Below are 18,074 nucleotides of genomic sequence, written 5' to 3' on the forward strand. Positions count from 1 at the left end.
TGTTGGTGCAAAAATCTGTCATTCATGTGAACACCAAATATCTTTTTTGGCCCCCCTCTGGCACCACATAGATAGTTCATATAGCCTATTTTATTTTATTTTTTTAGTACTTAGTATATATTTAATTAGTCAATAGCATATTGAATCAAATCATAAACAGCTATACCCCTGTATTGAGAGGTTGCATCTGAGTACCCATTTGGGTCTATTTTAAAGGGTTAGTTCACCCAAAAATGAAAATTCTGTCAGTATTTACTCACCCTCATGTTGTTCCAACCCCGTAAGACCTTCGTTCATCTTCGGAACACAAATTAAGATATTTAAGATATTAAGATCGCTCCTGCATACAGTCCATAGGCTTCTTGAGGGACTGGCTCTTGCTGTCCTCGAAAAGTCATTAAAGACATCGTTAAAATAGTCCAAGTGACTACAGGGGCTAAATCTTAACTTTATCAAACGACGAGAACACTTTTGTGCGCAAAAAAACAACAAAAATAACGACTTTATTTCAACTATTCGTTTATTTCTCCCTCTGCGCGAGTCAGGTTACTAGTTTAATAGCGTAAGCTTCTGTTAAAGGGTTAGTTCACCCAAAAATGAAAATTAAGTCATTAATTACTCACCCCCATGCTGTACCAACCCCGTAAGACCTTCGTTCATCTTCGGAACACAAATAAAGATATTTTTGATTGAATCTGAGGGCTGTATCACTCTTCCATAGACAGCCTGAGGGACTGCCTCTTGACGGCCCAGAAAGTCATTAAAAGAAAAGGTTTAAATATTCCATGTGCCTACAGTGGCTCAACTATAACTTTATCAAGCGACGAGACTACTTTTTGTGCGAAAAAAAACGTAAATAACGACTTTATTCGACTTTCCATTACTTCCTTATGGGCGCATGCGCGAGAACTGAGACGAGACCGTTCTTCTTCGACTACTTTTTGTTACCGGCTGCTCACCGCTTAGGAGTTTTACCGCCCCCTACCGTATAAGATGACGTACTGCTTGTAAACAGAACGTTTTGCGCCTCCGGCTATATCAGTACGTCATCTTATACGGTAGGGGGCGGTAAAACTCCTAAGCGGTGAGCAGCCGGTAACAAAAAGTAGTCGAAGAAGAACGGTCTCGTCTCAGTTCTCGCGCATGCGCCCATAAGGAAGTAATGGAAAGTCGAATAAAGTCGTTATTTACGTTTTTTTTTCGCACAAAAAGTAGTCTCGTCGCTTGATAAAGTTATAGTTGAGCCACTGGAGGCACATGGAATATTTAAACCTTTTCTTTTAATGACTTTCTGGGCCGTCAAGAGGCAGTCCCTCAGGCTGTCTATGGAAGAGTGATACAGCCCTCAGATTCAATCAAAAATATCTTTATTTGTGTTCCGAAGATGAACGAAGGTCTTACGGGGTTGGTACAGCATGGGGGTGAGTAATTAATGACTTATTTTTCATTTTTGGGTGAACTAACCCTTTAATGTACGTCACACGCATCACACACACATGACCAGCGTCGGCCAATAGTGAGCCTACGTGTGACTTAGCTCTACGCAATCACACTACGTTAACTGACTTACAGGCTCATGGAGAAGGAAGTGAATAGTTGAAATAAAGTCGTTATTTTTGTTGTTGTTTTTTGCGCACAAAAGTGTTCTCGTCGTTTGATAAACTTAAGATTGAGCCCCTGTAGTCACTTGGACTATTTTAACAATGTCTTTAATGACTTTTCGGGGACAGCAAGAGCCAGTACCTCAAGAAGCCTATGGACTGTATGCAGGAGCGATCTTAATATCTTAAATATCTTAATTTGTGTTCCGAAGATGAACGAAGGTCTTACGGGGTTGAAACAACATGAGGGTGAGTAAATACTGACAGAATTTTCATTTTTGGGTGAACTAACCCTTTAAAATGTCTTTTAGTTCAATTTCCCTTCATGACTTGTCTTAATTCTCACTGTGCTATGTAAATTTTCTTAAATTAGTTGTTACCATTTATTATTTTAGTTTACTTGTAAATATCTCATTATGTTGCTGATCTGTTTTTGTCTTCATACATTTTTGTAAGTTGCTACTAAATCTATTCAAGGGCTGAAAATTCAATTTTAGGATGATGTTGACTATTGTTGAACTTGTACTCATCTGTCACAGTCCTCCGTCTGCACCAGTCTGTCTCGTCATCTGCATTACACTTCCCCGGATCCTTTTGTTTCTACTCCCGGACTCACTCCCCAATCAGCCACCTGTTCCTCGTCATGTCATCATCATTTTCACCTGTTTGCACCTCGTTTAGTTTGATTCCTCTGTGTATTTAGTTCCATCTCCTTCAGTCTGTCCTTGTCGGTCGATGTTGTTCTTATATTGAATGTTATCTGGTGTTCCCCTGTCTTCCTGCCTGTATTTTGGAAATAAATCCGTGTCTTCATGTTCATCTGGACTCCTCCCGTTCCTTCTGCCTGCACTGCTGCACTCCACCACCACACCCCATGACAGATTGACGGACCTCAAAGCAACATGAACGCAATGACTTTTCAGGGGATTCACCACCCGATTCGGCGCCCCCGTTTGTTTCTCGTCCCCAGAAAGCCTGCGCTCACCGTCAGCCCTGTCGAGCATGAACTCTCCGCCCCGCTGGTTCCGTCCAGCCCTCCCGAGTATGAACTCTCCCCTCCGCTGGTTCCGTCCAGCTCTTCCGAGCCTGAACTCCCCTCACCGCTGGTTCCGTCCAGCCCTTCCGAGCCTGAACTCTCCCCCCCGCTGGTTCCGTCCAGCCCTCCCGAGTCAGATCTCCCCTCTCCGCTGGTTCCGTCCAGCCCTTCCGAGCCTGAACTCTCTCCACCGCTGGTTCCGCCCAGCCCTCCCGAGTCAGATCTCCCCTCATCGCTGGTCCCGTCCAGCCCTCCCGAACCTGAGCTCCCCTCACCGCTGGGTCCAGCCTTCGCCCGAGGCCGTCCAGCCTTCGCCCGAGGCCGTCCAGCCTTCGCCCGAGGCCGTCCAGCCAGCGCCCGAGGCCGTCCACTCCCCGTCTGCCTCTAGTCCGGGGACTCAACCCAAATATTTTTTGGGGGGGGCCCAGTGTCTCAGCCACGGCCGCCCGAAGGGTCCTCACCGCCGTGGCCGCCCGAAGGGTCCTCACCGCCTGGCCACGCCCTCATCCTGCTCCGCCCTGGCCACGCCCTCCTCCTGCTCCGCCCTGGCCACGCCCTCATCCTGCTCCGCCCTGGCCACGCCCTCATCCTGCTCCACCCTGGCCACGCCCTCATCCTGCTCCACCCTGGCCACGCCCTCATCCTGCTCCGCCCTGGCCACACCCTCCTCCTGCTCCGCCCTGGCCACGCCCTCCTCCTGCTCCGCCCTGGCCACGCCCTCATCCTGCTCCGCCCTGGCCACGCCCTCATCCTGCTCCGCCCTGGCCACGCCCTCATCCTGCTCCGCCCTGGCCACGCCTTCATCCTGCTCCGCCCTGGCCACGCCCTCATCCTGCTCCGCCCTGGCCACGCCCTCATCCTGCTCCGCCCTGGCCACGCCCTCATCCTGCTCCGCCCTGGGGGGCTTCCTGCTCCAGATCACGTCCTCCACAGCCTCCAGGGCGCCCACCCCCCCTCCCCGTTGATGTTATGGCGTGAGATCACGCCTACCGGGAGGGGGGAGTTCTGTCACAGTCCTCCGTCTGCTAGTGATGTTACATATGACACTGAAGCTTCGATGCGCGTATCACATATGCGACACAATTTCTAGTGAAGCCCCGTATCGTGGTGTGTATTGGTTTTCCCAGAGTCACGTGATCGATGACAAACGAAGCCTCACTTTCTGTCCGATCACGTGCGAGTTTCGCTTTGGGTGTCAAAAGGCTCGAACTTTAACGAGTCAATGTTGCCTCAGTCTGGTTGATTGGTGTTTGAGGAGAGTGCTGTACTTTGAAAGTTAATAAATATAATTCATTAAATAACCAACATTTATTTTTCACTACTTAGTCTTCTTTTTTGTTTTGTCTTTTTGTTTTTGTAAAATCTTTGCACTTAAGCTTATATCTTTGCACTTAAGCTTATATTATATACACTTTAATGGGAAAATGAATTTATCAAATGAACAAATCAAACACAAACATGTAAGGTTTTTATTTGTAGACATAACATTGAAACTCTGTAGTGTGTTGTGGTTGCTTCATCTGCCAGAGCTTCTGGCTGCTTTATTTTAAATAAGCACCAGATGGCGCTGTTCTCGACACTCTCGAAGCTTTGAATCTTTTCCCGGAACAGTCAGGGGAAAGCCTCATTGCTTCATGAAGCTTCATTTCCCCATCCCTACCGTCTGCACCAGTCTGTCTCGTCATCTGCATTACACTTCCCCGGATCCTTTTGTTTCTACTCCCGGACTCACTCCCCAATCAGCCACCTGTTCCTCGTCCTGTCATCATCATTTTCACCTGTTTGCACCTCTTTTAGTTTGATTCCTCTGTGTATTTAGTTCCATCTCCTTCAGTCTGTCCTTGTCGGTCGATGTTGTTCTTATATTGAATGTTATCCGGTGTTCCCCTGTCTTCCTGCCTGTATTTTGGAAATAAATCCGTGTCTTCATGTTCATCTGGACTCCTCCCGTTCCTTCTGCCTGCACTCCTGCACTCCACCACCACACCCAGTGACATCATCTCTGTTGATTCTTCTTTGCACAGCTCCTTGTGAGCTTCCCATATTCTGCAACTTCTCATTCCTGTTCCGGATCAAGTTTGTCTTCCTTTTTCCATTCATGTATTGAACTTTTTGAGTCATTGCAATGGGCTTTTACTCATTCCCAAGGGAAGATCATTGTCGGCGTCCTTGGTCCCTCACTTCCTGTTGTGGGGGGTTGCTGAACTTTGTTGGTGTATTTTAAGTTGAGAGGCATGGACTCAGATGTCCCTTCTGCTGATAAATGCACAAGCCTCTTCTGAGATTACAAAACACAGTAACAACTGTTTTTTTTTTTTTTTTCCTAGAAACCTCCCTGGAATTGAGCTTCCGTCATCTGTGAATTAAAGCTTCATTATTTCTGTTCGTGACAGCAACATGTATTAAATCATCTGCTCATCTGGCCCATTGTCCTTCTTGGTGTTCCCTGTAGCAACATGGCATCATGTCTTTGCGTAAAGACGCAGGTTGTGCTCTGAATGCAGCATCTTTTAATTTTAGCCTCAAGGTCTGATCAGGTCAACACAACTAAATAAAATTGAGAAGTGTCAGTGATTATAAGGTTTAGTTTAGCACTGTTATTGTAAACCCCTTGTCTTTTTTTTTTCAAATTCTAATAGATTGAATATTTTAGAATACTAGGCTAGCCACTTGTTATTTCTCAAATGCATTTAATCATTTGTTTGTCTAATTTTTTAATTATCTTTATTTTTGCTCATGAGCTGCTTAAAGAATATATTTGGAGATCTGTGCATATTCATGGATCTCATTTATCTCATTTACCCCAGTTTTGGCAGCATTTGTGATTTCATAATTTTGGACTTTTGGAGTATTTTTCCTCCAATCTATCTCTATCTCGATTTATCTCTAGAAAATTTACAAAAACAAGATGGAGTGACCAGTATCTTTGACATTTTGTGTCTATCTTTTTCTTTTCTGCAGAATAATTTATCTCATGCTTTTAGCCCTATGGTTTTTTTTAATACAATAGCCCTCACTATACCAAATCCAGCCTCAGTTTGAACTATTTGGTGAGTTACGCACCCACTTCTCTCTTTCAGTGTATTTTCTTTTTCTTATGGGGCTGGACTTGTACCTACTGAAAAAGCAGAGGGGGTTAGTTTAGCAGAGATTATAAAGAATTGCTATTAGACCAGTGAATAATCAAGATGATTAAAGTTAATATAATAATTAACCAAATTTGCAGCAGTCTCAAGGAATGTGCGAGGGCTAATTTCTACAAAGACCCATTCAAATTTGTAAAGAAGTTAAACACCAGTGAGAAGAATGGCACTCTAAAAGCATCTAGGGTTGAGCTAGAGAGATATTTGGAGGACACGCATACTGATGCAAAAAGGCATGAACCTATGTCAATTCCATCACATACCACCCATCAACCCACCAGAATACCAAATGGAGGTCTGTGGACCTAAGTGGAATGAGGTAGAGCAGGCTGTGAGAAAGGTGGTCAGCAAAGAAATCTGTAGTAGAGGCAAAGGCTGCCCTTCAAATTGGGGATATCGTGGGACATATACAGCATGGAAGAGGGGGTTTTGGGCTCAGTTTAGCTCCTCTTAAATGGCACAAGGCAGGCCCAGATCAAATGAGGAATCTGGTAGTCAACGAGGTGCGAAAGCAGGAGGAGAGGATGAGGTGTATGAAGGCCATTTCCCAGGCCAAGTAGGGAGAATGGATGAGATGGGAAAGTGTGGAACAACGCAAGATGGGCTGGCATGACCTTTGGTCAATGGAAGAGAGTAGGATCAGTTTCCTTATAAGGTCAACATATGATGTTCTCCCATCACCTCAGAACCTAAACCTCTGGGAAGGAGAGGATCCCTTTTGTCCTTTGTGTTCATCACCTGCCACATTAAGGCACATTTTGACAGGATGTAAAGTGGCTCTTAGCCAAGGTCGGTTCACTTGGCACCATGACCAAGTACTGCGATGTTTGACTTTAGCATTGGAAGGCAAGCATAGTATGACCAATAAGTTGCCGCCTTGTCTAGCAGCATTATACGCAGAAAACAATATTTCTCTGTCCAGGCGAGCAACCACCAAGAAAACGTGTTAACACCTATCGGACTTTCGGTTCTTCGGACCGCGAGACTGAGCGCTGCGTTTTTTTTTTGTTTTTTTTTAACAAGTGGGTAAAAGAGTGGAATAAAAATAGAAGGAAACGGTTTAAGGAGGAAACCCGGGCGGAGGAAGGAGTTTTGGCGTGCTAGGGAGCCTATCTTCGGGCTTTCCAGCCACCACCAACAGGCTGGCTTCAGCCTTCAGGCTTTCAATCGCTACCACCAGGCCGGTTTCAGGCTTCCAGTCACCACCATCGGGCCGGTTTTCAAGCTTTCAGCCACCACCGGTTTGGTGTGCTAGCAAGCCTAGCGTCAGGCTTTCTAGCCACCACCACCAGGCCGGCTTCAGCCTCCAGGCTTTCAGTCGCTACCACCAGGCCGGTTTCAAGTTTCCAGCCACCACCATCGGTCCGGTTTCAAGTTTCCAGCCACTACCATCGGGCCGGTTTTCAAGCTTTCAGCTACCACCATCTGGACAGTTTTCAGGTTTTCCAGCTTCTAAGGTTAGCGAACATGGCTCCCCCAAAGTTGAGGAACACAGAAGAGGAATATGCAACCATTATTCATGTAAATGAACTGTTACAACAGAAAAAATATATGTTCATGGCTCTGTTACATCAGCAGAAGGAAATGTTCAAGTATTTTGTTTAAATTATTATGGACTCAGTGAACACCAGAATGGATAACGTTTTTAAAGAATTACAAGAGCTAAAAGCAAGTTTACAATACACACAGAAGGATGTAGATGAACTTAAAGTCACTCAAGCTAAACAGTTTGAGCATGGAAAAATCACAGAAACTGATTTAGGGAAAATCTATGAGAGTCTACAAGTTATGTGTGAAAAATAAGAACATCTGGAAAGTCAATCAAGAAAAAATAATATTGTGATTGATGGAGTTCCTGAATCCACTGGTGAATCCTGGGCAGACTCTGAAGAAAAAGTGAAGGACATTTTTATGCAAAAACTACAACTACAAAGAGACATGGAGATGGAGCGTGTACACCGTATAGGAAAGCCTGATGCTGCTAGAAATAGACCGAGATCTATGGTTGTTAAATTTTTGAACTTCATGGACAAAGGTGCTGTCATGCAAAGAGTTAAGAACCTCAAGGGCACAACAATTTTCATCAATGACGACTACACGGATGCTGTGCAGCTAAAAAGAAAGGAATTGATGCCAAAGTTAAAAGAAGCACGGGATAAAGGTGACATTACCTACCTCAGACACGACAAACTTATTATTCACTCCCGCACTAGCACCCCTGAGTAACTTCTGCGCAACTCTGAAGGTATGATAGCACATAAAACTCATGTACTCATTACCAAGAAAAGGTTTAAGACTAGCACATATTAATATAAACAGTCTCAGGAATAAAATTAACGAAGTGAGTTTAAAATACACATTCTTGCTATCTCAGAGACCCACTTGGACTCATCTTTTGATGACACAGAACTATTTATTGAAGGTTACAACATATACAGAAATGACAGAAATGGTTTTGGTGGTGGAGTTGCTTTTTATATTCAGAATTACTTAACAGTAAAAATAAGAACTGATATAATGAGTTTTAACATCAAAATATTATGGTTGCAAATGCATCTACCTCATCGAAAGTCGATTCTTCTGTGTTGCTGTTACCGGTCACCAAGTGCTAATTGTGAATATCTTGACACCATGTGTAAAATGTTGGATATAAATACTAATGTAAGTCAGGACGTATATTTCATGGGTGACTTGAACATTGACTGGTTTGCTAAAGATTGCCACTTGAAAACTGTTAACTACTGCAAATGCATGTGGACTTACTCAACTGATAAATAAGCCAACAAGAATATGTTTCAAGAACGATGGCTCTAGAACATCTACTTGTATAGATCATATTTTTACAAGCCGTCCTGAACTACGTATGTAAAAAGGTACTGTCTATTCCCACTGGTTGCAGTGATCATAATTTGATAATTTCTGTGACCAAGCTGAGTGGATCAGGAACTGCAGTCTTATTTAAAAGATCTTTTAAGTTGTTTAAAAATGACAAGTTTATTGAAGATGTTCAAGCTATATGCTGGTCTGATGTGTTGGCTGAGTAATCCAGAAACTGCTCTATTTAAATTTAACAAGGAATTCTTGTCATTGATTGATAAACATGCACCTTTAAAGAAGTTTACTGTCAGAAACAATGTCACACCTTGGTTGGATGATGAACTGAAAGATTCTATGAAAATAACATGTCAAATGAAAAGAACAGCAGTTACTGCAGGAAATAAATGTGATTGGGACGTATATCGTAAAATGAGAAATTCTGTTACTAAACTTAATAAAAAGAAGAAGAAAATCTATTTTGATAATCATGTTAAAAACATAAGTAATGATAATAGGAAGTTATGGAATGTTTTAAATCAATTGACTGGTAAGAAAAATAAAATAAATCCATCTTTTTTAGAAACAGGGGATAAACTCATAACTAATCCAATGTATATTGCAAACCATCTTAATGATTATTTTATTTAAAAAAAAGTAAAATAGATAAACTAAGAGAAAATATGCCTAATCTAAGTAATGATATATATTAATAAGAAATGAATTGATGAAAAATAAAAACTTTTGAAAAGGTTTAAACTACAAAGTGTAAATATAGATCAAGTAAAGAATCTTTTAGAAACCTGCAAAAACAAACCACCGGGTGTCGATGATCTTGACAGCAGGCTTCTGAAACTAGCTGCTGATTTTATTGCCCCTGCTCTAATAACACCCGGGTTGGCTCTAACCCATATTATTAACCTTAGTTTTAGCTGCTGTACCTGCCCACAGGCATGGAAGCAGGCTAAAATAGTTCCCTAATAGCCCAAAGATAAAAAAAAACTGCCTTTCTCTGGTTCCAACAGTCACCCGCTGGCTGCCCGATAACTATATTACCTGTCTAAAATACAGGAGTCTATAGCATATGATCCAATTAATAATTATTTTTATACTAATGATTTATTAACAGATGTTCAGCATGCATACAGAAAAAGTCACTCCACTGCCACTGCACTGACTCTGATGATTGGCTTAGAGACACTGAAAAGAAAAATATTACAGGTGTTGTATTTTTAGATTTGGCATTAAAGAACACAGTAAAGAACTTATCTGAAGCAGCAGAAAGGAGCAGCAATTGGCTGTGGTTGAGACAGCTAGGAAAGATTCTAGCTGGCTGTGTACAGGCCGACATGCTACGGATTCGTAGAATTCTTGAAAACTTGAAGAGTCTGTTGGTTTATTTGTATAAGTTCCTGTGGATATTGCGTGGATGACAAGTGGTTGGGCAGATATTGTGTTTTGCGGTAGATGGTATGCCATACAGAACTGTTGCCACTGAAACTGCTTTAACACACCAGTTGGGCTCGACAGCCTTAGTCAAACGGGTTGGCGCGTGTGGTTGGGTTGCGGAGAGATTGTGATTAGGTCTCAGCAGCAGGAGAGATGTGGAGGTCAGTAAGCTGGGCTGAGCTGTGTGGGGGTCGGAGGGGGGTGACTCTGGGACGCCAGAGTCACTGTCGAGCCCTCTTGAGGTGTTGTGGGCTAGTCGACGAAACACTGAGGACGGAAAGTGCCCACTTGAAGACCGTAGATGTTCCCTACTCGGCTCAATCCAGATGGTTGTCGTCCTGTAGTTGCAGCTGTCGCGTGTGCTGATGCACCAAGTACACTGCAGCCGTTAAAGCCGGACAGAAGGGGAGTCACACCACCATCAGCATGAAGTTTTAACATCTACTCTCGTGTAATGGAAATCTAGAGTGATCTGAGTCCCAATATCTGAGTTGCCGCACCTGTGGTGCTGTAAGGGAAGGATGTCAGTCAGTTCTTCTGTTTTCATATTAACAGTCTGTTGAAGCTTCTTGGCTGTCGCTCTGCATGTGTCGTTAGCCGATGATGTCACTCAAAGGCCTGGTGTCGTAGACTGGAATATAGGCTCTGCTGTTTCTCTGCCTCTTCTCTGTTTGGGCTTTTGAAAGATTCTGCCACAGTTTTGCATCTCAGGATTATCTCTTTGTTCTCAGGAAAATTCTCAAGTGAAAGTTTCACCTTTTCCAGCATTAAATCAGTCTTTCACTTTGCTGAGCTTTCAAAAAGTGATCTTTCTTTCAACTTCAGGAAGGGAGCTGAAAGACCATCACCCACTTCTTCTTCTTCTTTCTGCAGTCATATTTGATGAATTTGAATTCCATTTCTGAGGATATTCAGGTCCAGCCCAGGTCAGGCGCTTCTGCTGCTGTTTCTGGTTCAAAATTGGCTTGACCTGAGGAATGCGGCACCTGTAGCCCATTTCCTGCACATGCCTGTGCGCGATGGCTCTGGATGTTTCTAATCCAGACTCAGTCCACTGCTTCCGCAGGTCCCCCAAGGTCTGGAATCGGTCCTTCTCCACAATCTTCCTCAGGGTCCGGTCACCTCTTCTCGTTGTGCAGCGTTTTTGCCACACTTTTTCCTTCCCACAGACTTCCCACTGAGGTGCCTTGATACAGCACTCTGGGAAAAGCCTATTTGTTCAGAAATTTCTTTCTGTGTCTTACCCTCTTGCTTGAAGGCCTCAATGATGGCCTTCTGGTCAGTAGTCAGGTCGGCAGTCTTGCCCATGATTGCGGTTTTGAGTTATGAAACAGGCTGGCAGTTTTTAAAAAGCCTCAGGAATCTTTTGCAGGTGTTTAGAGTAAATTAATTTATTCAGATGATTGGGTTAATAGCTTGTTTTGAGAACCTTTTCATGATATGCTAATTTTTTGAGAATTTTGGGTTTTCATGAGCTGTATGCCAAAATCATCAGTATTAAACAGCCCGTTCTCATCCTTTAACGTCATATAGAACGCTATATGACAAAACGGCGCTATACTACGCACATGGCACCCTTTATCGTTAATATAACACGCGAACCCAAGACGTTATAAATCCTTTAGCGTGAATATGACACGCACACCCTACCCCCCACACCTAAACTTAGCCCTCACAGCATGTGTTATATTAACGATAAAGGGTGCCATGTGCGTAGTATAGCGCCGTTTTGTCATATAGCGCTCTATGCCGTTAAAGGATGAGAATGCGTTGGTATTAAAACAATAAAAGACCTGGAATATTTCAGTTGGTGTGCAATGAATCTAAATATATGTGAAAGTTTAATTTTTATCATTACATTATGGAAAATAATGAACTTTTTCACAATATGCTAATTTTTTGAGAAGGACCTGTATATGGCAGGTTATATCCAGCATTGTCTGTTTTGAAACCAGCGAAAATTGCAGGTTAGTATAGAGCCGGTGTCGAAATATCAGTTTACATTTCCAGACATTAATTGTGCCATTAATTGTAATAATCCAGTGACATTTTTAAATGCACAAGGATTCAACACGGAGGTTGGATCTCACCATCATCTGAAAGTGCATCTGAAATTATATGAAGAAACAGAAAAAACAGAGACTAAGACCAGAAGAACTGCGGCAACGTTTCCAAAGACGCTTGAAAAAACCCGCAAAACTAAAAACTATGTGCAATACCTGGACAAAAGCTGTTTTAAACGTAAAGGGTACTAAACACCTATTGATTTGATTTAGTGGTAACAGTTTAGAATACTGTATCTTACTTACTGCAGAATTAATAAGGAATTATTGACGAACTAATAGGTAATTCTTCATTAACTACTTCTTCACTACTGTTAACTACTAAGGAAGATGTGTTAACTAATTAGTATGTAATATAATTTTATGATTGTGTTAAGTATCAGTTAGTTGATCAATAACTAATGAATTCTGTCATACCTCCTGAAGAACTACTACTAATTATCTACTAATTAAGGTTCAAGAAAAATAACTAAGAAGTAACTACTGAACAGTCATACAAAACTAACCTCAGATTATATTTTACATACAGTACTGTGTGTGTCTGTTTTCCTCAGCATAGAATGCCACTGAGTAAATTCATGTATTTGAGGCAACGACTGAGGGAAACTGAAAATATAGGGAACTTATTAGTAATTAATAAATAAGTATCAAACAATTCTGCAGGAATTACTTAGAAGCTGGAACAGTATTCTAAAGTGAAAATATAAGGAACCCATTAGTAATTAATAAAGAATTACCACATACTTCTGACTCAAATCAAACTTACTGTAAACCTTACTGTAAACTTACTAAAACCTTATAATAATAAGGTGTAATATACATGATATGTTTTTGCTTATTTGCAGATCATAGCCCATAGGTAAATGTCTGCACTTATCTTTCTTATTAGTGCTGAAGAATGACAAACTGACTACTGTGTATGACTGTTAATTAGTAGTTACTAAATAGTTATTTTTCTTGAACCTTAATTAATAGATAATTAATAGTAGTTCTTCAGGAGGTATGACAGAATTCATTAGCTATTGATTAACTAACTGATATAACACAATCTTAAAATTAGATTACATACTAATTAGTTAACACATCTTCCTTAGTAGTTAACAGTAGTGACTTAAGTGTTAATAAAGAATTACCTATTGGTTCTTCATTAATTCCTTATTAGTTATGCAGTAAGTAAGATACAGTATTCTAAAGTGTTACCGATTTAGTTAACTGTTAAAAGTTAATAACAGTTAATAATAGTTAACTAATAAAAGTGAATTGATAAATAAAATCTATTTATGATTGACATTATTTTTGAAAACATTCTCATTGACAGCATTTTTACACAAGTGCTTTTTCACAGTACTGTAGCTTTGCAGGCAGGCAGGCACTTCGAGACGTTGCCGCAGTTCTTCTGGTCTTAGTCTCTGTTTTTTCTGTTTCTTCATATAATTTCAGATGCACTCGATGATGGATCCGACCTCCGTGTGGAGCATTGGCTGTTGTCTTGTGCTTTTAAAAATTTCACTGGATTATTACAATTAATGGCACAATTAATGTCTGGAAATTTAAAATGATATTTCCTACTGAGACACTACAACAAAATATATACACAACTGGTTTAAAACCATTTCTTTGAGGCGAAAATACTATAGTGTGCCTATGACTTCTGCTAACACAGTCTCATCCCAAAAAGTCATATAACTGACGTTTTGGGACGTATTTTGACCATACGTCAATATCAGCCTTTTTAGGGCCCCCTTAAACGTCGGTAGATGGCGATCCCGGGCCGTCATACAACTGACGCTTTACCTTTAACGTCAGTTAGGTGACGGGTTAGGTTTAGGGTTAGGTTTAGGTATGGGGTAGAGTTAGGATCCCATAACCTCATCTACCGACGTTTAAGGGGGCCCTAAAAAGGCGAATATTGACGTATGGTCAAAAGGGTTGCTTCTGCACAGTGCTCTCTCTCTCTCTCTCTCTCTCTCTCTCTCTCTCTCTCTCTCTCTCTCTCTCTCTCTCTCTCTCTCTCTCTCTATATATATATATATATATATATATATATTATGATTAACCCTTTCACTGCAAACAAGCAGAGACCATCTTCAAAATGCGTGCAACACTTCATTCACAATTGAGGCAGGTTGAGCTGTTGTATGAGTTTTATCGACAGTTTGAGGATCCGCTGGATTTACGAGGTTCAGTCACAAGCTCTTAGTAAAGTTCAATGTAAGCTCTAGTATAAATTATAAAAAAAACAAAACCCTGTTATTAACTTCAAACCATCAAACCATTTTCAGAACAATGATGTTACAGGATAAACACATGAACAGAAACGTTAAAATACTGATTCTGCTCGGAGTGAACAGATGGTTGACATTGTTGACCAAACTGAAGACATTACTGGAATAAAGCACCTAAAGTCAAAAGAAATACAGCAAACTGAAGTGTTCATCAAGGTTCTTCTTGACAAACTTAGGAGTGTGTTAAGTCCAATGAGTTAAATCAAACTGAATTAGGTAACGTAAAATAAAAAATAAAATGTAATTAAACTTTTTTTTTTTTGGTTTGTAAAAAGTTAGGTTTAATAAAGCAAGTAAAGAATAAAGACTGAATAGATTGAGTTCCTGATAACAAGTACTGTCCCTCAGTCAGACTGTTTCTACAGCAGCTTGAGTGTGTATGCTAACAGCGTTTATCTGCTGAATGCTAACAGCGTTTACCTGCGAGTACATCCGGTTGTGCCACTGCCTTTGGCGAGACAACACCGTGCCAATCTGGAACATGCCATGTGTAGCCGGCAGCATTCCCACATCCAGCTGCAGAAACTTCTCTGGATGATTGTTGTTCGGCAGGACGGCTATGTCCATTTTGTTACTTGTGTAAGGCTGAAATGAGCCTTACTGAGTTTGATCTCAGTGTGAGTCTGTAATTATTCATGATGTAACTCTATCTGAGCCCATGTGATACCACTATCCAGCTGGTGCAGGGCTAAGTTCCACACCTTTTGAAGTTCTGACACACCTACATGCCAGTGGCATGTTACGGAATGACCTCATCCCTCCAACATGGAGGGACATTTGTTATATGCATTTTCACATGCATTGCATATATGACCGTACATTCATATAGTTTGTTTTAATAATAATAATAATAATAGATTTTATTTATATTGCAAATAAAAAATAAGCCTTTTGTGGAATAATATAAAATAGCTCCAAAATTTCAAGTACTATCTATACTTTGTGGTCCTATCAAACAAAACGGTGCAAACATTGTCTTCAAGACTCACTTCACTTGTATTCATGAGTATAGGGCCAGATTTAGATTTAAAGTGACATGAAACACCTCAGATATAAAAATAAAAAAAATGTGGGAGTGTAGAGAGTGAGAAGAGGGGAGACAACAACCAGGAAACAAATAGAAATTGATAACCTTGAAAACATAAGAGTAAAAATGATCATGATACACATATCCACACGGAATCTACAAGGAATTTAATAGACCATGAAATGTGATGTACTGAGATAGTAGTTGGTCAGAGGGGAGGGGTTAAAAAAAAGACGTTGATTCTGCTTCACGTCTTCATGGAGGAGTTTCTCCACATCACAGATGATATCCCTGTAGGCGAAGAGGAAACCCTGTGGAGTGACAGATCCAGCCTGGACAACACTAAACACTCCTGCTCTTCCTCATCCTCCACAACTGCTCTTCATCCTCATTCTCCACACCTGCTCTTCCTTCTATTCCTCATCCTCCACACCTGCTCGTTTTAAAAATCTCCTTGGAGGAAGAATATGAGTGTAAGAGGAGGACGAGTATGTGTATTAAAGGAGGATGTTTATGATTACGAGAGGAGTTTGAGAGGTGGTGAACGAGGAGGAAGAGCAGGTGTGGAGGATGAGGAAGAGTATGTGTGGAGCATGAGGATGAGGAGGAAGAGTAGGTGTGGAGGATGAGGAATAGGAGGAAGAGCAGGTGTGGAGGATAAGGAGGAAGAGCCGGTGTGGAGGATGAGGAAGAGGAGCAGGTGTGGAGGGTTGTAGTTATCTGGTCGGACTCGTTACACCAAAATATGGACAGGAGATTTTTAAAATGTCGAGCTCCAAATGACACAAATAGTCAGTCATTGGGATCTAAGGATATAACACAAACAACAGTAACCGATGGTGACTATATGCAAACGTATACTGCTATGAAATTGGAGGGAACACAACTATCGACGTATATGCAGGATGCAAAAAACGAATATTACTGTTGCACTAGTCTGTAAATTTTATTTACCTGCCAAATGCTGGAGAAACTTAACACACTGCTTTCAATATGCTGTTCAATGTGTTTCAAAAGTGGAGAGTATTGTGTGACTGTTCATTTTTCCCGTGCCTCAAAATGTTTTAAATGTTTCATGAAATAGGCAACAACCAAATGTGAAATATAACTTGTTTTTTAATTGCTCTCATTTCCACAATGTGTTTCAAATGTGGAGAGTATATTGTGTGACTGTTTCATGAAGTACAACAAAATTCGAAATATAACTTGTTTTTTAATCACTCTCATTCCCACAATGTGTTTTGAAAAAAGGAAAGAAAAACTTTAAAAATCTTTTCGTTTTGGTTGAAGATAATATTTTAACAGTGCAAAAGTGGTCCACATTTCATTGATCCCTAATTGTGTCTGAACAAAGATTCGATGCGAAGTCAAGTGGCTGTTTATGCAAAGTTCTACCTGTTTACAAATATGATTGTATTGTTGTAGAGTTTTTCTTGGGTTAAAATAAATGTGTGTTTTTTTAGTCCATATGTGCTAGTGTTGAGTTCCCCAATTGATAGGCTATGCCAGCTGCTACAATGAGGTTGTTGTTTTTTTGCCCCCCGGCTCGAATGTCAAACTCCGCCTTATGCTCCTCTCCCCCTTATATTGTTTCCATCCATATTTGGTATCAATATTCAGTGCAACATTTTGATTCAATTTTGGCACCCTGACTTGTATTATGTACAGTTGGTTTAATCTCATCATTATTTTGAGTCGTTGTGTGTATGTGATGACACCTGTGTTGTAGTTGTTTAACTTTTGCATGTATTTAGTGTTTTGAAACATAAGTGCATCACAAAGCGAAATGTGTTTAGAGTTTTGAAAAAAGAGTGCATGAGATTTGCAAACAATGCCTTAAAGCGATAGTTCACTTTGAAATTAATTTTTGATATGTTTTAGCTTACCTCAAGGGCATCCAAGATGTAGGTGTCTTTGTTTCCACAGTATTTTCAATTTTGACATTTTTCGGTCAAACCGGTGTTGTCTGTCAGTCATAAAAAGCAGTTTTACGGGGTCCACATCAAAGAGCATGCACAGAGAAGTCAAAATTAAACACGATTTAATGACTCGTAAATGTACACATTGATGGCCTAAGACACGAAACGACCGGTTTGTGTGAAAAAACAAACAGTATTTAGATAGTTTTTACCTCTTGTTAACAGCCGTCGAACTAATCTGAATCAGATGTCCAACTGAACCGAACTGAACCGTCTCCAGACCTTACGCCGGAAGTGATCTCTTGCGCGTGTGCGTCACGCATTGTTTACACGGAGATTTCGGAAGTTTTACCTTTCACTAAACATATTTAGATATACGGGAAATCGCAAGACGATTTCGATATATCTATTCGATATATCCAAAGTTATTCCGCATACTTGTAAATAACCTGTTCCAAGTGACAGTATAATGAATTGCTTTAACAATACATGAAGCTCACTTCCAGCTTTTCATTTTTTCTTAGAACATGTTTTATGTCGCATACGTGTACAGTGTGACTATATAAAGCAGGGTCCACAATTTTTCGAAAATCAGCCACAAGGCAGCACTATAATAAGTTAATTTTGTTTTTCTACTGTTGACTTGTCCAGATACATTAAGGCTACAATAAAAAATCCTCTGAATTTGTCTGTGGCTCAGAAATAAAATGGCCATATATAGTTTTATTTCTGTTAGA

The 18,074-nt window shown here is 40.9% G+C and overlaps 1 protein-coding gene across 1 annotated transcript in view; it reads right to left on the bottom strand.

The window, feature by feature from the left end:
• The window catches only part of minar2 (membrane integral NOTCH2 associated receptor 2), a 58,488-nt gene extending 43,530 nt beyond the window's left edge, over positions 1-14,958 (bottom strand). Inside the window, exon 1 of the mRNA XM_089126512.1 lies at positions 14,812-14,958. Within this exon, the coding sequence (XP_088982638.1) occupies positions 14,812-14,958 (147 nt within the window). The remainder of the gene's footprint in view (positions 1-14,811) is intronic.
• Between the last annotated feature and the right edge of the window lie 3,116 nt (positions 14,959-18,074).

This window comes from Pimephales promelas, chromosome 23 (assembly GCF_988280905.1).
Source record: "Pimephales promelas chromosome 23, fPimPro1.hap1.1, whole genome shotgun sequence".
In the NCBI taxonomy this organism is placed as follows: domain Eukaryota; kingdom Metazoa; phylum Chordata; class Actinopteri; order Cypriniformes; family Leuciscidae; genus Pimephales; species Pimephales promelas.